General features: G+C 34.0%; 4 protein-coding genes across 4 annotated transcripts; 2 read left to right on the top strand and 2 right to left on the bottom strand.

Moving 5' to 3' along the window:
* The first annotated feature begins 1,357 nt into the window (after positions 1–1,357).
* On the top strand, positions 1,358–6,012 carry Taf5 (TATA-box binding protein associated factor 5). Its single transcript, XM_076136155.1, has 12 exons — positions 1,358–1,541; positions 1,619–1,804; positions 2,117–2,319; positions 2,672–2,871; positions 3,070–3,271; positions 3,382–3,571; positions 3,842–3,917; positions 4,076–4,213; positions 4,388–4,581; positions 4,658–4,771; positions 4,855–5,032; positions 5,619–6,012. Exons 1-12 carry the CDS (start codon positions 1,479–1,481, stop codon positions 5,822–5,824), a joined length of 1,950 nt encoding a protein of 649 aa, XP_075992270.1. The 5' UTR covers positions 1,358–1,478; the 3' UTR covers positions 5,825–6,012.
* Positions 6,007–8,013, bottom strand: IntS10 (integrator complex subunit 10). The gene has a single exon (XM_076136156.1). It carries the CDS (start codon positions 7,829–7,831, stop codon positions 6,095–6,097), a length of 1,737 nt encoding a protein of 578 aa, XP_075992271.1. The 5' UTR covers positions 7,832–8,013; the 3' UTR covers positions 6,007–6,094.
* Positions 8,014–8,519: 506 nt separating this feature from the next.
* Fsn (F-box synaptic protein) lies at positions 8,520–13,593 on the top strand. Its single transcript, XM_076136154.1, has 4 exons — positions 8,520–9,115; positions 9,201–9,474; positions 9,615–9,705; positions 10,085–13,593. The coding sequence occupies exons 1-4, from the start codon at positions 8,775–8,777 to the stop codon at positions 10,180–10,182; spliced, it is 804 nt and encodes a 267-aa protein (XP_075992269.1). The 5' UTR covers positions 8,520–8,774; the 3' UTR covers positions 10,183–13,593.
* On the bottom strand, positions 13,582–22,802 carry LOC142987415 (transmembrane protein 164). The gene is made up of 6 exons (XM_076136153.1): positions 22,548–22,802; positions 22,193–22,375; positions 21,589–21,705; positions 21,437–21,515; positions 21,253–21,353; positions 13,582–18,055 (listed from the first exon to the last, which is right to left on the bottom strand). The coding sequence occupies exons 1-6, from the start codon at positions 22,680–22,682 to the stop codon at positions 17,807–17,809; spliced, it is 864 nt and encodes a 287-aa protein (XP_075992268.1). The 5' UTR covers positions 22,683–22,802; the 3' UTR covers positions 13,582–17,806.

The following is a 22,802-nucleotide window of genomic DNA, read 5'->3' as shown; positions in this document are numbered from 1 at the left end:
TAGTTTAGAGGATGACTATTATCTATATCGCGTCCATCTATCAGTATTATGAGTAGACTAATCATGTAAGGACTATCCATAAATCCCGGATCTTAGGCATAATCTAACCAAAAGCAAATTTCTAGATTTAAAGCACGTGAAAATAAAATTTATGACAGTATCCCATCGGTCACGCTTTTCAGGTTATGCTGGGGAGATTGCAAGTGGCCTCTAGAGACCGTATCTGACTGCTTTAGCAGACAATAAATTGGATGTCACAATCCGGTGATGTTTTCTGAACACGCAATGAAAAAGATTCTGTGGACCATCACAGGATTATGTAGAACCATGACAAAACTAACTAGAATAAACCACCTACTTAGGCTATTTGTATGTTTATTTTACTGGTAGGTAGGTACTTATGCTATGGGAAATGGGGGACCTATGGGGACATTTAACAATGTTGAAAACACGTAAAATTGGCCGGAAGGCTACCCTAAACTAGTCGTTCAAAATGCAACTGTCCCGTCGGTTGCTTAGGGTAACAGAGCGGCTAAAGAACGGTTAGGCCTCCCTGGACTTTAAACTCGGTTCGCACGCTCTGATAAAAGATAACTGGGAAGTTATTAGGTAACTAACAACTGTCTGCCTAAAATAAGATAATAATATAAATTGTGCGTCTGTTCGTTACGTTTTCCTGCTTAAACAATTGAGCCGATATTGACGAAATTTGGCATAAACGTAGATAAAGCGCTAAGAAAAAGATCAAATCTCATCTAGCATTATTTTTTAATCACTTTTTTCCAAATTATTTCCTTTTTTTTAAGCAGTGATAGCCGAGTGGTATAAGATGGCACCTCCCACGCAAGTGGTTGGAAGTACGAACACGAGGCAACACACCAATGACTTTTCGAAGTTATGTCTGTATTACAAATGATTTTTACTTGCTCCAACGGTGAAGGAAGACATCGTGAGAAAACCTTGCATGCCTCAATACTGTTTCGTACGTTTATTGAGAGCATGCAAAATCTCGAACCCGCACTTGGCCAGCGTGGTGGGCTAAAAGCCTAACCCCTCCCTTGTTTGGGAGGAGACCCTTGCCCAGGAGTGGAACAGTAAAGTGGGTAAAAAAAACCTTTTTGTACACTTGATTGATGTTTATTTAAATGGAATCATATTTTTTTGGCGTAATGCGACTACCTCCAGTCTATAATATGATTAAGATGTAAATGAAAAAAAAATGATGCCTTTTTCTTTGGTGTATGTGTTAATTTGCAATTGTTAGTTTTTTTTTATAATCTGATGAAGTGTTAAAGTGCCAAAGATTTTATACTCCTGGTAACCTTAGACACCTGACTGTCATTGTGACATTGACAGTTGACAGCAGTCAGCGTCTCTGATGTCCATCAGCGTCTCTGCCTTTTACATCTCTGTTTACAGAAATCTAATGAAATTTTTGTTTATTTGGATGTAAAACGTGAATTCGAAAATATTTAACCATGGGCGACAAAAATACGCCACTTTTGGCTGTTCTGCAGCTATTAAGAAAGTATAATTTAAAGGTTTGTGTCGCTCGTTTATTAAAATATACCGTATTCCTAGTGAAATTTGATTTATTTATACGTTATTATATTCTCAGGGCACAGAAGATATTTTAAGGAAGGAAGCAAGCTTAGGTGATGTCGAGTATGAAAATCTGGATCTACCGGAAGTTGAATTGGCTAGTATTTTGACTGCACATCATACCGAGAGCGACCCATATAGCTATGAATTTGCTTACGATAACTTGAAGAAGTTTATTGAAACTTCTTTGGATATTTACAAGGTACTTAATTAATTTATATGAAGCCATTGACAGTAAAATACATAATGTAACAATGTCTATTGATAATCTCTAAAAACCAAAAACAGTGAATCTAAAAATACTACTTTAACAGAAGTTAATTCTTTTTGGTTTCTGAGTACATTTAGCGGTAGTTTATCTATTCAATAGCGTTTTTTTTTGTATGAGTTTTATAAACTACTGCTAAATGTACCTCAGAAACCGGGGGTTAACCATATAAGACCTGATAACACCAGTACCATCCTGTGCTGTTGGAGTATGTTACCTGCCAAAACTTGTTTTTGTTATTTTTAGCATGAGCTGTCCACCCTTCTGTATCCAGTGTTTGTTCATATGTATCTGCTGCTAATACTGTACGATCATAATGAACATGCTGTTAACTTCTTGGAGAAATTTGGACAAGAACAAGAAGACTATTGTCAGGAGGACTTAAAACGATTATCAATTGTTAAACATAAGGATCAAATAAAGGGCAATGAACTTGCTGAAATATACAGGTTTTTACCATGTCCATATTAATATTCATACTGCACCTTCTGGAACTGAACTTATTAACCCGGCAGCAGTCTATCCACAAAAAACCACAATGGAAAAACTAAATCATATATTTTTTAATTAACCTTGTCTTTCTCAGTACCTTATTAGTAAAAAGGTTCTAAAGAAAGTTAAAATAATAAGAGGACAACTAATTAACCAAAAAAAAGGACATGGAATTTTGAGCTGAAAATCAATGTTTAGTAATGCAACACTGATGCTGGATAGTAATGACCTATTATGTGATTTTTTTTTCCATAGACCACAATCTTATTTTAATACGGATACTAACATAATTTTGTGTTGTACTTACAGTACCAATAAATTTGTGGTGCAGTTGTCAAGAGATGCATCATCACAACTGAAGCGCTTTCTTCACGAACAAAAGAGTTCCACAGTTATAATAAATATTATAAATAATCATATTCAAGTTGAGGTCCATGATGGTCCTGGCAGAACGCAGGCACAAGTCCGTGCCACCACTGGAGGAATGCTTGGAGAAGCAACTAGGAATGGTACTAATTCCGTATTTCATTTTACTTAGTGCACTATGAATATAACTCAGTCTTTACAAATATAAGAATTATATTGTACAGATTGTTAATGTTTATGTTGTTAGTTAAATAAGGTCACCCTTAAAATGCTTATACAAAAGTGTATTAGGATGTTACTCTTGATAATGAATTTTATAAGAAAGAATATCTTTCCTTCAGAGAACCGCACAAAAGTTTATTATGGACTCTTGAAAGAACCTGACATACAAGTCCTACCTGCACCAGTTGAAGATGAAGAAGAAGTTGAAGAGACTCCAGATAAACCTAAAAAGAAAAAAGCTAAAAAAGACAATATTTTCATGAAGAAACCCAAATCAGATCCCAATGCTCCACCAAATGATAGAATTCCATTGCCTGAATTGTAAGTTTATATTAAAATCGTATTCTAACTTATGTTATTATATTAATAGTATATTTACTAAAAAGTTAGACTAAATATATTACCAATTTAAATTTCTTTGTATATTTTAGGAAAGAAACTGACAAAATTGAAAAGGGCAAAGCTCTACGAGAAGCTTCAAAGCGCATTCAATTGGGACCAGACAGTTTACCATCCATTTGTTTCTATACTCTCCTCAACAGTGGACACACTGCTATTTGTACAGACATTTGTGATGATTCCACTTTACTTGCAGTTGGTTTCAGCAACTCTAACATAAAGGTTATTTAATTTTATTCATTATGATGTCATGTGACTATGTGATCTATCTCTTCTTCTTAAGGTTCTTAAGGTGTTATACCTTATTATTTTATTACTAATCTATTATTTTGGCAAGTGCATAGAGGTGAATGCTTTATTTCAAATTTGCTTAGCTAAACAGTCACTATGTGGAGGTCTGTAGCTTGATTTTCTGCCTGCAGTACTATTTAATTGAGACTCCTTCAAACAATGCTGCTACAAATATATAAAATAGCGATTTACACATTTAAGGTGTGGACACTAACCCCAGTGAAATTACGAGGGATGAAGTCGGCAGAAAAATTGTTAGACATTGATAGAGAAGCAGGTATGTAAAGACATTATATTTTTTATTGATTTATTCAAACATCAGTATTAATTTAGTTAGGGCAGATTACAAAGTAAACATGACATAATAACTAAAAGATTCAGGACTAAATTACTGAATATTTAAAAAATATTGCCACCCTAATCTTATATTTTTAGGTGACGTGCTTGTAAGAATGATGGAAGAAAAAGATAGGGATACATGCCGTACTCTATATGGACATTCAGGATCTGTGTATAAGGTTGCTTTTGATCCATTTAAAACATTGCTTCTGTCGTGCTCTGAAGATTCTACTGGTAAGTTAAAATAAGCAATAATCAACCATGTCACTATCAGTTTTAAAGCGAATAAAGTTTCCGGTGGAATACATACTTGCATGTTCATAAAATTTCCTGGAAGTTGAATATATAAATTCAGATTTTCTTACGAATCTTTGTTTATTGCTATGTTTAAACTTGTTTAATTTTCAGTGCGACTGTGGTCCCTTCAATGCTGGACGTGTTTGGTTGTGTACCGCGGTCACGTGTGGCCTGTGTGGGACGTGCGCTGGTCGCCGCACGGTCACTACTTCGTGTCATCTGGACACGACCGTACTGCACGCCTCTGGGCGACTGATCATCACCAACCTCTCAGAATATTCTCTGGACACCTCTCGGATGTCGACGTAATTCATGTTCAATTAATATTTATAAACAGCTACTAAAAGTTGATATAATTCTAATTATCCAAAAATGTTTCAGTGTGTTCAATTCCATCCAAATTCAAATTACGTCGCGACGGGTTCAAGTGACAGGACAGTTAGATTGTGGGATTGTTTGACTGGAACTCAAGTTCGAATCATGACAGGACATAAGGTAACAAGTTAATTAGATGATTTATGTATTCCTATATAACATATTCCTGGAACTTGTATAACAAAAATGTATTTTTATTTCAGTCTACAATATTCACACTAGCGTTCTCCGTTTGCGGGAGATGGCTTGCTTCAGGCGGTAGCGGTGAACTCATAGTGTTTGACATCTCGAATGGCTCTCCCGCTGCTATCCTACCGCCATTGCACACAGCACCTATACATGCTTTAGCATTCAGTAGGGACGGCACTATCCTTTCGTCAGGTAACTATAGAAATACCTACTTTATTCAAAAACAAATGTTATGACTTAAAAAGACTTGTAAGATGGAATAGTGATCAGTGATCTTTGACTACATCTACCTCCAATACATGAATAATTTTGAATTTTATTTATGCTTATTCAATTTCATTAATTTCTTTCAATCTGTACAAGTGAACCCGCACGGATTCACGGTCGTAAAAGTAGGGAAAAATAAAAGTTGTCTTTCAACCACCTATTCTAACTCTGGGTTATGATTGATTTAGATCTGTCTCATAGAGTTCAGCTAGCGATTGCAATATAAGTGCAAAAATGTGTTAATTTACGACTTCGCATTAGAAATCTTGAAACACTTTTCTTGATCACCCTGTCTATTAAAACAAGCAGCATCAAACTCCGTTGTGTAGTTTTTACCATCTAAGCATGCATACATACAGACAGGGACAGACGCGACAAGCGGCGTTGCTTTATCCTATAATATGGTGATGTATGATGACCACTTACAGTTTAAAAAAAACGGCGTTATTTTTGATGCTGGCATAAAGTATGTAGGTATGTAGAATAAATATTTTGAACTTTTTCATTACAGGGTCATTGGATTGTAACATAAAGTTATGGGATTTTACAGCAATAACAGAGGAGGCTAATGGTGAAGAACCTGGTGCCAATCCTATACAAAAAGAAGAAAAGTTTCTGTTAAGATCATTTGCAACAAAGAATTCACCCATAAAAGGTTTACATTTCACTAGACGTAACCTTCTGCTTGCTGTTGGCTCTTATGAAGGTAGTGCATAAAAAGCCAAGTAGAGTAAATAAAGTTCTGGAGCATTTTATTAGCATAGCAGCAAGTTTCCACAGTTTTCCTAGCTGTTATAAAAACACTATATAAATGTTTGTATAGTATTGACTATTATTCTAAGGATAACTTTGCAAGCCTTCATTATAGTATATTACATTAAAGGAGAATAATTAACTAATGTTCATCAAGTATTTTATTTCAAATGAACCTTAACATAATCTTAATTATAGTGGACTTAATTCTACTTTATACACTCATCCATTATGTTATACCAGTTGAAGGAAATATGTTCTTTCAGCAGTGATAAATTGTGTCAATATATTCAAAACTGATTCATTGCTTCTTGCCACTTGTGCTTTCATAGCTTGTTTAAAATCCTCCTTGACCCCTTTATCAGCTCCACGTGTACCAATTCGTCTTTGTCCCAGATGTTGCTGAGAATTAGGTAATATATCCAAAACAATATTGTTCCCTTGTTCATTCCAAATAAAACTGAGCTCTTCCAATATATCTATGTGAATAATATATGAAGAAAACAGATGGTAATGAAATACACCTTTCTGTCTAATCATATCTAATATATGAATAAATATAGCTTCTTCTTGTGGCCAACCAAGTTGCATCAACACAAGCATGTGACCATACGTCAAATCGGTGTTATTTCCTGAATTGAGTAATATGCGTATAAGAATTGTACAGAAATAATGCATAATTGCAACTTTGGTGAGTGGTAGAAAGTGTAAGTGTCTATGCTTGCCTCCAACAATTAACTCAGGTTCTAATATTCCTTCAACATTTGGCAACTGGGGTAATGCAGCAAGAATACTTTCTATGCAAGCTGCATATTTTTTCTGGAAATAATTAATGGACACCTTGACAATGCTGGCTGTTAGAGTACTTATAGAAGATTGGGGCAATGCTTCTTCATAGTTTCCTCTGTATAAAGCAAATTCTTCTGTAAATCCATCTGACCAGGGCCTTACTTGTAACTGATTTGCTAATTTTGTAAATTCTCTAGAAATAAGTTCATTACTGTGCAGCAACTCCCAACAATTGGCAGCAGTTTGAAACTGGTGAGCTGATATACCTGTCACTTCTACATCTCCTTTCCTTCTTTTTGATGGTGGTGTATCTGGGTCTGACAATGCTTCCACCAGAATATGATTCCCTTTTAAAGATTTTTGTTCATAAAGAGCTCTCAAAAAAAATGTTGTACCACAATACAACAACTGTCTGCAATCATCATAGTTTCTTAGAGTCAATAACTTTTGAAAATACTGTTCTTTGTTTAAGCTATTGCTATAGTTAACGAAAAACGAATCCCACCCTAGTTGTCTGCCCATTAGATCCAACACCCCAAAAAGTCTTTGCCATGGGTCTGTAATGTCATGTTCAGCTTCATCATTTACATATGAATTGTAAAAGTCTATAGCTTTTATTACCAATCGTTGCAGCAATCTTGGTGATTCCAAAGAGCTTAGGAGAGGTAAAGTTTCTACAACTAAAAGTCTTGCATAGCGGTTGTCATAGAAAAATTTCTCAGCATTTATTAATGTTTTCACCAAACTATCTACACCAAGCTGAGGGAATTTCTTTAATAACAAGACTAAAAGACGACAATGTTCCATAGTATCATCACTATTCTCAACACTGGTTTTAAGTATGGTTAACTGAATGTCAGGGCAAATATTATCAAACATTTGGCTTAGGAAGCTACCTTCAGATGATCTGAGAGCATTAGCAATAGCTGATATTTCAGGCAGTAAAGATGAAAAGTTTTGTCTTGATTTTATAAGAGAACTAAAACACTCTGCAGCTTCCTGAACATTACCAGATTGTTTTTCCATTAAATAAGCTTCAAATTGAATTTTGAAGTTTGCAGGGAACAATGTCTTAGCAGTAAGCATCCACGCTTTAGCCGAATGAATGTTATACCTTTGGGCGTCTTTAGCTTTCTCTATAATGTAATCTTCGTCACTCAATATTGTGTCGACTCCCGGCATCTTGTATGTTTGCCCGTAGTTGTTACGTTTAAAAAAGAGCCACTGATTAATAGTAGCTAAACTTTATCGCTGACGGAATGGAATCAATTTAGCGAAAGGTGGAAAATAAAAATCTATTTAGATTTATAAAATATAAGAATCTATCATAAACACCAAACGTATTTATATATTGCAATGACATATTTGACATTGACATCTTGATGCTTTCTCTGTCCACATGTCATGCGTCCAACAATCCAACATCTAAACTTTCCCAACTAGTGCGTCCAATTTTTCAACTCGTATTAATTGCATTAGATTTCTTTTTTTGGATCTTGGTATTAGCAGGATCTCACACGTGCAGGCTGTTAAGCAGACTACTGCCAAAACGAATAGACTGCTATCAACATGTTCATATCCATCGTTTCAGAAATAAGAGAGATTTTAAGAATTTGAAGTAGGTCCCTAGTTTGTTGTCTAACAAGTTTGTCTACTAGATTACTGTGTTTTTGTAGATTATAAGTCAGCAGCAAAATATGAATAGGTATCTATATTTTTTTTTCAATTCTATCATAGAGCAATCGCACGGTGTAATATTTTCGAGTTTTCCGTTAGTAATTCCGTGACCTAAACTCTACTAAATTGGTACTATCACTTGCTGTCATACTACACATGCACACGTGTAAGTTAAGTTAGATGTGTGCGAGCGAGACTGTCTGACTGACACAAGAGTGACAAGAGCGAGCACTCGCATCGCAACATTCGCAACTCACTGATTACTGAAATCATACCAAATTGAGATAGCAAACAAAATTCCTTGTGTTGTGTTGTAATATTTGACGTTATTGACAAAATGTTTACGTTTATTATATCTGTAAGACTACAATGTTAAGTTTTTTAATTTAAATACAATGATTTATAAAACAATTAACATGTTCTACAGAAATTAGAATTTTACGTATAAATGGTTATTAAAATGAGTGAGTTTGATATGTACGATGACTATGCAATAGCAGAGGAGGTTCCTGATCTTATTTTGGAAGCAATATTTTCGTACCTTAGTCTGAAAGATCTTCGGAATTGTGCTCTTGTATGTAAAAGATGGTACAGGATTCTAAGTGATGAAAATAATGATGTATGGCGAGTACACTGTGTTAAGAAATTGGTTGAAGAAGTAATGAAATCTGATTTACTTTCTACTGTTACTACATATAAATCAAAATTAAGAGCATTTTTCCATTCATGGAACCCACATGACTGCTCAAGAAACATATATGTTAAACCTAATGGTTTTACATTACACAGGTAGCCAAGCACAAAATAAAGTTAGAGTGTTTATTAATTTTTTATTGTTTAAATAAGAATTTAGATAATAGCACTTACATTTCAGAAATCCTGTTGCACAAAGTACAGATGCATGTAGAGCAAAAATTGGCTTTCATCATGGAAGACATGCTTGGGAAGTAATATGGGAGGGACCTTTGGGTACTGTAGCTGTGGTAGGTATTTCAACTAAGGAGGCTCCATTACAATGCCAAGGATATGTTGGATTATTGGGTTCAGATGAACAAAGTTGGGGCTGGAATTTAGTTGATAATAATTTGTTGCACAATGGTGATACTCAAGGACATTACCCTTTGTTGAACAATTGTCCTAAATATCAGGTAAGAATCACCCATACTTGTAAATGATACATTTAATACTATTCAATTATATCAAATCAATAATAAATATAGTAAAGGAGTAGCAATAGAGAAAATATAAATAGTTCTTTTAAAACATTTATATTGCATGTACATTACAGGTTGGTGAGCGAATCAGGGTGATTCTAGATTGTGAAGACAACACCTTATCATTTGAAAGAAATTATGAGTTTTTAGGAGTTGCATTCAGAGGTAAATAATTAAAATACACTTACCCTCATGTTAAAAGAGAATAGTTTGTTTAATTATTTGATGACATTGGTTCTTTTGTATACCACTATCGGTACCTATCCTTAATATTTGGATATACAGATGTTGATACTGATACTGACAAAGAGCAATCAGATTTGTTGTCCATATAACATAATAATATGTCCATTCATTATGTTTGTGAAGTTACTCACAGGCATGCCACAAGCACTCACAGTACTGGTTTTTTTTATACTTAAAATAGTAAATTATAATAAAGTTTCAAGATATGTTGTGTGCATAAAATAATTCGGTATTTAATTTAGTAATCTTAGGTCACTGACAATAAAGAGAAACTAAAATATTTGTTTTTTGTTTACAGGCCTTCCAAATAAAAAAAAACTTTACCCAACAGTATCAGCTGTATATGGTAACACTGAAGTTTCTATGGTTTACTTGGGTCCACCTGTGGATGGCTGATAGTTAATTGATGTGTCTAGAAAATAAACAATTTCTAGTCAAAATGCAATAATGTGATAAAATTATGGTTCCGAGGCTATCAGTATTTGCCTACAACTTTATTCAAGGCTATTTAATAACAGTTTAAATTTCTTAGCTGATTACAGTCAATTATAAAAAGTTATCACACAAAGTTCCGTTTACCTTGATAGTAGATTTACTTAGCATCAGCTTTGAGACTAATGATCATTTCATAATGCAGGTCAGAAGTGCATGTGTCAAGTAATAGTTTTCATTTTAAGTGTGAATTTCGAGTAGGTATTCATCTCTGAGCATTTATTTTAAATTCATAATAGTATGCACACTTATAGCTTTAATAGATATTTGTTTTGCTGCTCTATTTTCTCCTCACATAACATACCATGACCTGACACACTTTTGAACCTGCAATAAACACACATAGTTATTGCGTATTTTTAAAAGCCACGTTATCAATAAGTTTATTTATTTTGTATAGGAAAATAATAATCACTTACGTAACCTCTCTCACGTTTTTAACTACCTAAAATCTATCTGTATAAATATTTTATACCTAAATTAATATATTGTTAAAATAATTGATGTAAGTATAATTCATTTGTAGGGCATATAACAATATTATTGTAAAAATTCCGATGAGTAAAGGGAATTATAAGATTTATCATCATTTATTCGTGTCTCGTAATAGTCAAAAATTCTGCGATTATTTTATTGTCGAACACTCGATACAGCTTTGATGCCAACTTTGGTCATGCTAAATTGCTTGAAAACTTTTGAATAGCTAATGCGACAGAACTTAATTAGTAAACTTACATGTATGTACAGTCAAGAGCAAAAATATGTATCGTATTTCGTGGTTTCAAATTCTTATCCTACCATGATGAAATGTAGAAAGACTATCAATCATGACCTTTAACCTACCATCACCATCACCATATAACACTAACTTTTCGACTATCCACTTCACACCTGCACTTTTTGCTTCACAGAGTGTGAATTAACTATTGGTCAAATTATAATATATAAAATATCTACAGGCACATATTAAGATGAAATAAAGGCCGTTTTACCCGTCCCGCAATAATATGATTCCATAAGGTAAATAAGTACATACATAGCCACACCCTGCTTTTTATACGCTAGCGGCTTGTAAAAGTATATTTCAGTATTGAGTACCACTTTTTTATAATAAAAAAACAATACAATTGAAATTTAAGATTTAGAAATACCCGTTTAACTATTTAGATCATAGGTTGCAGCGAGGGCGTTATTGTCCCTTATGGCAGCTGTAACTTTCTAGGGGAAGCTGTAACTTTCTTTCAGTAGCAGGTCCATAAACAAATGATGAATAAGACAAAAGCTATTACTTTTGAATGGGGCGCTGAAATATTTTTTGCCTCGTGAACAAGACGGCTCGGCGGTAGTCGATAAAACGTTGTGAACCTATGATTTAGATAGATATATTTAATTATGAACGTATTGTATACCTAATATCCATGAAAGTACCTAATTTATTCACATTGTTTGCCCTTGTAATGGACAATTACTTATTTTTTTGTTAATGAGTGGGCAACGACCGCGATCTCATGATTTATTTATATTGTACCTAAAAAAATTTAGTATGATCAGCTTACTAAAATTAACTTCTCTAAATGAATTGCCTGTGTACCATTTATTACCATTTACAAATAAATGTAAAAAATGTTTTAACACTTAGTTATGTACATGACAAATCGATTACTTACATATTTTAATATTTTGCCATGCGTGTTAAGTTAGATTTATTTGACTGCTGTTAAATTATACATATTATTAAAAAAATACAGATTTGTACCCGATTATAAATTTGTTACTCCATAGATATTTTAAACCATTATCGTTGTCTGCAAACTGCTTGCTGCGGATTGGTAAGATGATGGACACATGAGCTACGAAAGGGGTTTGCCAAGTTTTAGAGCAATTGAGAATTTATTATTTACTTGTCCAATTATACAAACGCGCAGTATTGTTACCTATAGACTTTAAATCTTTTAATGAACTACAGGTAAATTAAATATTTTTAAAATTAAAAAAAAAGTATTTTTAGCATAACGGCTGTTTTGATTGATGGACATATTATTATACCTTGTCACTATGTCGTAGTGAATCCTTTCTTAATCTTTTTCAGTGTAAACCCTTAGAAACCAAGAATAGGATAGAATGGGTAGGTAATTTTATTTATCACGCGGCAGCGTCTCAAACCGTTCAGAGAATTAGCAAGCAGTACCTACCATGTGTATTCTTACACGACCCATTTAAAACCATTTACTAAACGGCTTTAAAAGGAGGAGGTTCTTAATTTGTTATTTTATTACCCAATCATAACTCAAAACTATCGGGCACAATGATAACACGTTTTAACATAAACATGCCAGGTCTAATCATAGGTTTCAGTATAACCGCTACCTACTAGGAGTAAATTATATTCATATTCTCCAGTAACTACACTAAACTTGGTATCCATTTGAACTAGCTATCGAACAGCTTTGGCTAAACCTTCAGTTTTTGTCGGGATTTTACTTCCACTAGTCCAACAACTTTGTAGAGAGCCTTATATGCAAGGTTCGCGGCTAGCGGAGGTTTGCAACTTAGGGTTTCACAATGTAGAAGACCAGTGTCACTTAGGCTTATGAAGCTGACGGTCGTCTCAGGCAGACTACGCCTGGGACCACGGCGAATGCAACCTGCGCCGAAACGTTAGGCATTTTAAGGTAAAATGCGTGTTCGCGTTAATTCCCGTATTCTATTATACATTAAACATGACGGTCGTCTGTTAGATATACCCAACTTAATTCATTATTTTTAAGGTTATAACATACATTCATGATATCACGCTTGTTATACCCAAAGCTGTAGGCAGAAGTGTATGATATATACAATAACATTGGCGTAACCCACGTTACGCCAATGTCTTTCGCATGTAGTAGGGGACCAGCATACTACTGCTGGACTACCTACTATCTAATATAAATTTGAAAAAGACCAATAGTACTCTGCATGGGAATCGAACCCGCGACCTCGCAATCAGCAGCCACCGCTACCGACTATTTTATGTGTTTTTACACAAAATTTTGTAGGCTGTTTACCTGGTTATAAAGTGTGTAGGTATCTACAGAGAAACAGGAAACAAGTTAGCTGAAGTACCACATACTTACTTTAAACTAGTGTAATATGTTATGAGCTAATAGCAACATTATCAAATTATCCTGCTGTAGTATTTAACGCTGTTTCATATTTAGGTACAATTTGATATTTTGCTTGTCGCTTGGTGTACGTGTATTATAAGTAAAGATACATACATGTATTTGTATATTTCTGTTAGTAATAATAAAAGACTTTTGTTATTTATTTATACTTTATTGTTTTATTTTAGCAATACATTTCCTTGAACTTAGTATCTTACTTTATTGCATAAAGATTTACCTTTGGTGTCTTATTTAACCAGTAATAGGAGTAGCTATTTAAAAATATATGTGTTACTGTAAAAGCCCAAACTCTGGTAAATCCGAATGATTTGCGATAAAACCTAAGCTTAGCCAGCGACTGCTGAGGAATCCCATCCCAATCTTAGGTCTTACTTATTCGAAATTCTTACGATTTACCATACTTAGTTCTAGGTTATACAGTTACATATATACCCATAATAATAGAGTAGCGTTTACTTGTAAACTATACTTACCCTAGCAAGTCACATTTGACTATTAACATTAAATATTCATTAAATGATTGGCTATGACCACGCTGTGCCTTTTTCATATTAATTTCAACGAGGTGTGTCACACTTCACTACGAGATAGCGGAAGATGAAAAAGAAATAACATTTACGGTCAGATAGACATTTTTTTAAATTTTAAATGTGTTAGTTAGCTTTAATTTTGTAAGTTGTTAACATATATTTGCAGTCACTTTATATATCGGATACTTATTAATAAACCTAGTGGAAATCGCCATAGGACTAAAGAAAATCATTGCATTTTGAAATCAAAATTTGCAACCTACATTTTAAAGTCACTTCTAACGTAGGTAATTTAGAAATCGATGAGATTCATATACCAGTACAAACTACTTAGTGGTTAAGCAAAACTTATTTTTATGGCGCTCTAGCAAATACCCTTAGTTCTGCTTGCAAGGTAAACGATATTGACATTTACAATACGAGTATTGCGTTTCGTCATAGCGTGCGAAAAATTGTTTTTTTACCTTAGACCTAGAATACCCAGTGACGCAAATACGAGATTCTTTAGAGACAACTAAAAGACCATCAAAGTAAAGGTACGAAAATAATGAGATTCTAGGGCCGCCAGACTTTACTGCCGGAGCTGTCTCAGACTGTTTGCAAAATGATTTGAGATAGTTATTTTAAGTATAAAATTAGGCAATCACGACTTTTCCATTTTACCCATACTTCCGTTTTGCTTTCGAATAAATATTTTCGCTTGTGTTTCGCCTGCTCGAGAAATTCACAACCTCTACCTCTTTTGGCAAGGCTGCTACAGTACCTATTCAATATACCTACTTACTTTTTTTAGTTGCTACCATACTATTGATAATAAGTCTACTCACTCTTGTTACTAGTGACAAAACGATTATGTACGCTTAACGTAAAAATTCAAGATAGACAAGTGACAACGACAGTTGATTGAAGTTGAAGAGGCACAGTGTAGACATACCTATTGAAATGTTTCTCAGTAATTCAATGAATATACATTAGTCAATACAATAATAATAGCACGTTCAACGCTTAACGATTTAATAATAAATGTCCCTAATCATTAAGTCTGTGCAAATATAGTGCAATTATGATATCACCCAATGAATAATACTATGACGTACCTTCGACGTACGTCCTTGTAAATTGTATATCTACTATTTTGCCATTTGCAGGGACTATTAGTGTTATAGGACAATATCTTAAAGCATACAAAAAATACTCATAGATACTGATTATATTAATTGCTTCTTCGGAAGCTAGCGGCTTCAGAAAAACTCCCCCTTTGCTGTTTATGTAGGTACTTGTGGGATTATGCATAAGTGGCGATACCGACATTTGGCGCCGAAATAAGTATAATAATTTTCTTAAACCGTCAATTTGCACATAAATGGTAACATTAGGTGAAAATATAATCGAAATAACGCTACTAAAACGTATAACTACCTAAGTGATACATTTGTACCTTTTGTACTTACCGCCTTATTTTCAGTAGGTAGGTAAACTTGTGTAAAGAATTGAAATTTCTTAAAGGAACGTATATGATAGATAGTGAATAGTGACAAGAAAGTGAGGAACGTAAAGAATAAAAATCTACGCCTGCCGTCGTATCCTTTACGATTTCCGAAAATATGATATTAGGTATGTAGTTTTCTTTATTTAAAATTCTAAATTGCGAGACGATAGGCATACCCTTCAGTAGATTCACTTTTAATGTACCTATGTCCTACATCTAGTCGATCTAGTTTTTTTTTTACCCAGATGAGTAGTGAACGAACCAGTCACTCTAATTGGGCGCCAAAAATCCAAATGTAAAAAAAACAAAATCTAACGAAAAATAAGGTCCACAAAATAAGGTATACACAAACCTTTTTAAAAGGTACAGTGTGAACGGCACGGGAGCGTAGGTAGTAGAGCCAAGGCCGTAACTAAGTATTTTAAATTTTAGGAATTTACTAAATTAAAGTGCCTAGTATATACCACCGTGTGGTCAAAATCGAATAATTTGTCCCAATCCTTTCTGGGGCTAGGCGAAACGGGATTTCGCTCCATCGGAAAAGTAGCCTCTAGCTAGTGCACTAACTTTAACATGCATGTATTAACTATAATACACGTAGTGTAATTGTTCAAACGCAATGCGGCATGATACAATTTGCACTTTTTATTACCTTATGTAATAAATTGTCTTAAGTCATTATATAATAAACTAATATTTTGAAAGGCCGCATTATATTCATATCCTTTGGGGTTGTATGACTTGAAATCGTTAAACCCGATTTCGTAGGCGCTATTATAATATAATACTTACTTATTAGGTACGTCTCCATAAAATCTGTAGATATTGCCTATGATCTTAAGCTAAGTTACCTTCTAAATAGTTTCGTTTTCATATAACCAATAATCGAATGAGAAGAGTTAACTTGATTCTGTGTTATTAACGTTGGTAGTTTAGATTGAATGCGAATTAATCACTCACTAAGTTGAAAAACAACCAGTAGTGTTGATGGTATAAGACACCTATAACTGGCGTAAGGATATTGTACATTTTTAAAATGTGTGTGGGACACTTAAGCCGCTTAGGTATTCGTTTAGGGGCTATGTAAGAATGCACCGCGATTATGATATCGAATGTTCAACTAATTATATTCAGTTTACTTGTTGGTGTATAATTCACCAATTCTATTACACATATCATTTGTAAAAGCACGAAAAGGAATACAAACTAGTTTAAAAAAAAGACGTGGTCGAATCATCACAGAAAATGGTTGAAAACTTGACAGTCAAATTGTATGTACCTAACTAAATGAATGCTCTGCTTAAGTACAGCAAAGAGTGCTTGACCAGAAGAGCCCATTCACATGACAAGCGTTGATCGCGCGTTTACAACTAAGTAGGTACAAACATTTTTCCTAGTTAACACGTTAGCACTTGTACGGTCTGAATAAAATATCTGTAGTTGTATACGCGTTAACAAAACACGCGGTGAACGCTTGTCTTGTAAACGTGGTAAATGGTCCAAATAAAGGGGGAACAAATTGATAAAAAAAGAAAATGTAATCAAATCAAGATATAAGGTACTCCATAAAGTATAAACAGACAATTAACTCCCCTGATTCCGATCATCGGTTATAAGTAATACTCACACTAATCTAGTGAAGGTTTCTATAATGACTAGATTTTGTCAACAAAATACATGAACGGATAGTTTAAGCAGTCTATATCACTGTCAACTGCGCCAGCAATCGTTCTCAACTTTTAGAACAGTTTTCGTTCTAGTATCAACTGATAGCAATTGCTGGTTCCGACAGCTGCTTTCCGGTCGGAGGGAGAATTGCTAAGGGAAATCTACGCCAAGCAGTCAGTTCTAATATCTTACCTTTAGACAGGGATAGGTTAAGAACTAGATAGAAATAACACATGTTGCCTGAGAACTAAGCAATTCTATTTTATCTAGGCCTACCTCTGCTTGAAGATACGATATTAGTGCAGCTCGTATATAGGTGAAATTAGACGCCAGAAAGAATTCGTAGAGTTTAAAATTCTACCACACTTCTTGAGAAAAAATATTTTTACCATGCCTATGCCGAGCGGTGCTGCTTTTTATGTGTTATTACTTTTTATTAATTTCATAATCAATTAATCCATATCAACGAATGTCGTCACAAAAATCTTAGCAGAACCTTTTCATAATCTAAGTATAATAATTTTAAATTTTAATCTTAATACTATAATAACCACCAAAAACAAATGGACGCGATGAAATATTGTTCTCTAACTCAAAAGGCAATTTATATTACAGATCTACCTACCCTGAGAGGGATTACAGCCGTGAAGATATTTCATATCATTCCATATATACTAGTCCACGTGGTGGCGTTGAATTGACTCGTCCACATCGTAATTGTCCAAAAGAGAATCTTTCATTTGAGGCTTCACTTTCGTTGGCGGGAACTTAGTAAGGCAGAATTCAGCAACTAGACAGTATACTTTACAAAGTAAAGGACACAAAAGTGCCTGGTGAGTGACTGCTGCAACTCTATACCATGGACCTTCAAATGGATCCAGTATGGCTGGACACAGCATATGATTCAAATTTACTTGAGCAGGCTGAAACAACAAATTTAGGTAATTATTACATTTAACATTACCAAAATAAGAATTATTAAGCGCTCATGATTGTAATAAACTAAGTTAAGCATATATTGAGGGTCGTAGCATACTATGTCCACTCGGAAACGTATCGCCTTTCCGTCCTCATCAGTTAGGCGTTGCAGAAGCATACCGTAACCAATGCGGATTAGCAGCGTCGGCACGTAGACTACAGCTAGGTGACTCCGTGCTTACAACTCGACACGGGTGGACGACTAGGCGTCGTTGCTAGCGGGCGACTTACAGGCAATATTCTTATGCAGTGCGATGTAGACAAAAGAGTGACTATCTAGAGTCGTAAGCACGGTGACGAATAGATGTAAGCGGGTAGACTGAAATATTATACGTAAGCGCGGTGAAAACTAGTCGAACCGCTAAAATGGCGAGTGGTACACGCTACAAGTTTATTTTGAGACGTTGCCGTTATGATGCTAATTAGTGCGCCTTGTAATAAGGAAATTTCGTAAGAAGCATACCGAAGCGTTCTAACAAATACGGAGACGATTCATTTACGAGTCGATACGACACGTTTGCTACAAGCCTAATATTGAATGAATTGATTATGAAACAGGGATGCGGACTGTTATTTCAACCTATTTAGTCGAGTGCGACAAAAACAATAAGCTCATAAAGCTTTAAAAATCAAAATTCAATGGAAAGAGTTAATCGTTTACAGATATACATCCGTAAGGGTGACGTCACATGTGTGTAACGTAACCACATGCATTCTACGACAAGACGGACCGATTAAAGCTTTGTTTGGTACGTTATGAAGTTCGCATCCCTATTAAATAAGTAGAAAGCCAAGGTTATATACCTATTTGAATAGTAGCAGACGTCCAAGTATGGAATGCAGATTTGTTTTTTCAAAAAGGAGACATGTTAAAATTAAAAGAAAAATAAAAGTGCTTTATTCGAAGAAAGATAATGTTCCATTGCTTTAATATACTATCCCCATCATTAAGAAATTGTGAAATTAGACCGATAATCGTTCACTTTTATCTTCTAACTTACGTATGACTTTAAAACGAAGCAAAAAAAATATTGATGACTTTTTGAAGGTACCAAAGAACTATTCATTACGTGCGTCACCTTATCGATGGAAATAAGATTAAGCCACGTAAGGTAAACCTTTCTAACTGAGTGCTTTGAACGAGTCACTAAGCTGTTTAGCCCATAAGATGGGAAAATATGCCGCTTCTTTCGGGGTTCCGGTCTTATTCAAGCAATTAAAAGATCCAAATCGGTCTTTTGATTGATGTTGATCACATTTGTTTGCTTAGGTTTCAGCAGCTAATATAATGACGCAGCAAGATCTTCAAAAAGCTTACATTTTGCACTCGACGCGGTTCATAATAAATTCACTTTTTGTCTCCTGCATCCTACTATATGTCCGATGCAAAAACGATTTCCTGATCTACCGGATAAGGAACATCGGCAAAATCGCATTTCATATTTGTATACCTGCATACTATACCTACGTATTGATCACTGCTAGTCTCACCTACGCTATGGCGACTCTTCACTTCGTTATAAGCGTTTGTGCTTACTTATTGAGTGTTTCACCACAACAATGTACCCTACTTATAGTATTATTTTGATAAGAAAATAATCCTATAGGTAGCTGCTGTTGGAAATTAACCAAAATAGATTGTAACTGTAGAATGCTCTATGTTTAGGTAACATTATTCTATTAGCTCTTCATTCTAACGATTCACATTAACCCAGATATTTCCGATAAAATAAAGATAGGTACTTATTCTTACCTACAGTGACAATGATATCGAAAATAAATTAAACAAAAACAATCAGAACAAAGACGTTTTCAATGTTAATAAATTATTTATATTTGATTCAAATTTTTAAGGTGGCTACTTTAGAAAGATGACTCCACGAAATTACCTACTTTAGGTACAAGCAATTTTTATTTGTTTGAAAAACTATATACCTAGTATATTGCGAAGAAAAAACAAATTGCATTAAAATTTTCCTATGACTCTTTGGACCGCTGAAATTTAGCTTTATTTAGCACCCCTACGCACTAGCGGCTAATCGCGGGGCGGCTAGCCTAGCGATTTCAGTTTAATATGTAGCGGCCTGAAAATATATGTATAGCAGTTAATTACGTACAATCACAGGCGGTCGCATATTAAACTGTATAACTGTAAGCCGTGCGACTAGTCGCTCCCACCGTTAACTGCTGGCGCGCAAAGGGGCCAAGTTTTATCTACTAGTGTCCTAAATGACGCTCACGTCTTATGTGCAAATAATTAATTAATTTGGCCGTACCAAGTCATGAATCTAACCTGTAGATACCATGCTAGCTTACTACTAAAAATTAAGTAGTTCTTAGTCCACGCAAGTAACTACTTATATTAATTTAATTTGTTACACAATCACGCACAGCCGAGTGAAGAGCCGCAGTATAGTGCATACCTACTAATAAAACTTGAAGCAGTTGTTAAAATAAGCTTAAGTAAGTATATGAAATACTTCGCTCAAGAAATTTAGAGATCATTTATATGAACACTTGAATATTGTTTCCTATCTCTAATTTTGTTGATTCAGCTCTATCTCAAGAGTTTACTTAAGACTTATAATGGTCTTGACATGGTTTGAGAGAACTTTTAACCGTCACAAAACTAGTGATAATTATTTTTCTAAGACACGCACCGAGCTTCATACCATAACTGGTAAGTTGCCAATGATCGTAGTACGTGTAACACTCGAGTCACAAATGGGTAAACCACTCTGCTATTTATCATAGAGTAATAGACATCCCACTGAACTAAATATTTATGGTGCCTATTAATTTGAGATTTAAATAATATATGTATAATTCTATAAGTTTATCACAAAAGTGGAGTTACTGGCTGTGTTAACTTGCATGTCTGTTACTTAGTAACTTGTATTGTGCTAACTGGGCATAAAGAGGCCTGTATTACAAGTAGGCAATGTTTAAATAATGATTATCTCATTTATTTACTTTTACTTATAATCAAAATATTTTGTGCTTAGTGTTAGATACTCTAGAGTTGATCTGTTTTAGTAATAAAGATGAAATCCAGATGTTTACAACTAGCAGAAATTGATTTATAGAATATTTTAAAATGTTATGAATGTGATCTATAATAAAAACGAAAACAACAACTTACAATAGCAATAACTTGTAACACAACAAAGTGGTATAACAAGTTTAGACAATAACTGAATATTGCCCAATTAAAATCCCAAAATGGTTCTATATTATAAGCACCTAGAAAAAAGATATCATATGTCAATAAAATTAACAAATAATATTAAGTGTAAAAATATATGTTTGTGTAACATTAAACGTACCGCCAATCCTCAATAGATAATATGGTATGACAAACATCATTCCATGTTGAAGCCAATACAATGCAGCTTCAGCAAAAATCTGAAAACATTGTAACAGAACATTATGGGTTTTGTACAAAACAATTAATAAATCCATGACTAAAATTGTTTACCTTTCTTGAAGCTGTTTCTGGAAATAGAAATGCTAGTAGAGGTCCATTTAATAAATTCAAATGTATACGAAACAAAGCCGTAACAGTTTTACTTGGTGGTGCAGCTAATAGGTAGATCTAAAATGAAAGGAATATGTAAATACTTTAATAGAAATCCTGTTTCATGATAGCAGTTTAGAAACATTGCAAAATATTGTTATGCTGATCAGATTTACTTTAAACACTTTAAGCAACAAAATCACCTTTACCAAAAAAATATAATACAAATTACTTTTTTTATGTGTAATTCAGTTTTATACTTTTTTATTATAATTACAGTTTAACTTGTCAAGTGTTAATATTTAAAATATTAATTAACTGTGTAAATTAATATGTTGTAAAATAATAGAATAATTGCCAAATCATTTGTTAGTAAATGTATTAGGTAGTGTTAAAAAATATTTGTATAATTTTGAAACAGCAGTGTCAACAAACAGCAACTTATGTGTGTACCTCCATTACTTAAAAGCTTTCACAACAAAAGTTACACATCAATAGAGGTTTTTTTTATTTCTAATAAATTGAGTGAAAGAGTCATGAAACAAACTATTATAATATTACTCACTTGCATCAAAGTTGTGACATGACAAGGATTCAGCAAATAGATAACTGTGCGTGAAGCAAATTTAAATCCTATTTCCATTCCCCACAGCAGAGTCAGAAGAATTACCAATAATCTCTTACCACCTCTGTCACTTTTCACATAGTTTGTATCTTGAGGTATACTTAATTTGGGGAATGTCTTGATCTGTAATGATTTTCCCATTAAAAATTTTATTGTAAGCGATTAAGCCATTTTATACTAATTCAATTAAATCTAATATGCAAAACTTCTTACACATTTAACACTTGTGTCGCTTGAAAATTCAGACGGGCATAAAAAATATAAATTATACAATGATAAACTTCCTGATACTTACCGAAATATAAACACAAATTGATATCACAATTATGGTTTCAATAATTTGCCTTCTATGCGATAAATAATAGGCACATTCTGGGCCCACGTTTCTAGGTACAGCTTTATTTGCACCACTGTACGCCCACTCAAACATTTTGATTTAGTATTTTATAGCAGGACAGAACTTATTGAGAGATATTTATTTCTTAGTTATAAGTAATCACGGAAATTTATTATTTCAATTCCCGCTAAGATGACAGCAAGCAACCCATTC

This window comes from Anticarsia gemmatalis, chromosome 3 (assembly GCF_050436995.1).
Source record: "Anticarsia gemmatalis isolate Benzon Research Colony breed Stoneville strain chromosome 3, ilAntGemm2 primary, whole genome shotgun sequence".
Taxonomy (NCBI): domain Eukaryota; kingdom Metazoa; phylum Arthropoda; class Insecta; order Lepidoptera; family Erebidae; genus Anticarsia; species Anticarsia gemmatalis.
The sequence above is the reverse complement of the archived record's forward strand: the minus strand, read 5'-3'. Positions and strand labels throughout refer to the sequence as shown.

What these genes read in the sequence shown, in the direction of transcription:
- Fsn (XM_076136154.1), top strand. Translation starts at nt 8,775, where the DNA reads ATGGTTATTAAAATGAGTGAGTTTGATATGTACGATGACTATGCAATA. An exon ending in AATGGTTTTACATTACACAG is followed by an intron (nt 9,116 to 9,200) that starts GTAGCCAAGCAC and finishes CTTACATTTCAG; the next exon opens with AAATCCTGTTGCACAAAGTA. An exon ending in TTTAGGAGTTGCATTCAGAG is followed by an intron (nt 9,706 to 10,084) that starts GTAAATAATTAA and finishes TTTTGTTTACAG; the next exon opens with GCCTTCCAAATAAAAAAAAA.
- IntS10 (XM_076136156.1), bottom strand. Translation starts at nt 7,831, where the DNA reads ATGCCGGGAGTCGACACAATATTGAGTGACGAAGATTACATTATAGAG.
- Taf5 (XM_076136155.1), top strand. Translation starts at nt 1,479, where the DNA reads ATGGGCGACAAAAATACGCCACTTTTGGCTGTTCTGCAGCTATTAAGA. An exon ending in TGGAGAAGCAACTAGGAATG is followed by an intron (nt 2,872 to 3,069) that starts GTACTAATTCCG and finishes TCTTTCCTTCAG; the next exon opens with AGAACCGCACAAAAGTTTAT. An exon ending in CGGCACTATCCTTTCGTCAG is followed by an intron (nt 5,033 to 5,618) that starts GTAACTATAGAA and finishes TTTTCATTACAG; the next exon opens with GGTCATTGGATTGTAACATA.
- LOC142987415 (XM_076136153.1), bottom strand. Translation starts at nt 22,682, where the DNA reads ATGTTTGAGTGGGCGTACAGTGGTGCAAATAAAGCTGTACCTAGAAAC. An exon ending in CAATTTGTGTTTATATTTCG is followed by an intron (nt 22,376 to 22,547) that starts GTAAGTATCAGG and finishes AAATCATTACAG; the next exon opens with ATCAAGACATTCCCCAAATT. An exon ending in TTATCTATTGAGGATTGGCG is followed by an intron (nt 21,354 to 21,436) that starts GTACGTTTAATG and finishes TCTTTTTTCTAG; the next exon opens with GTGCTTATAATATAGAACCA.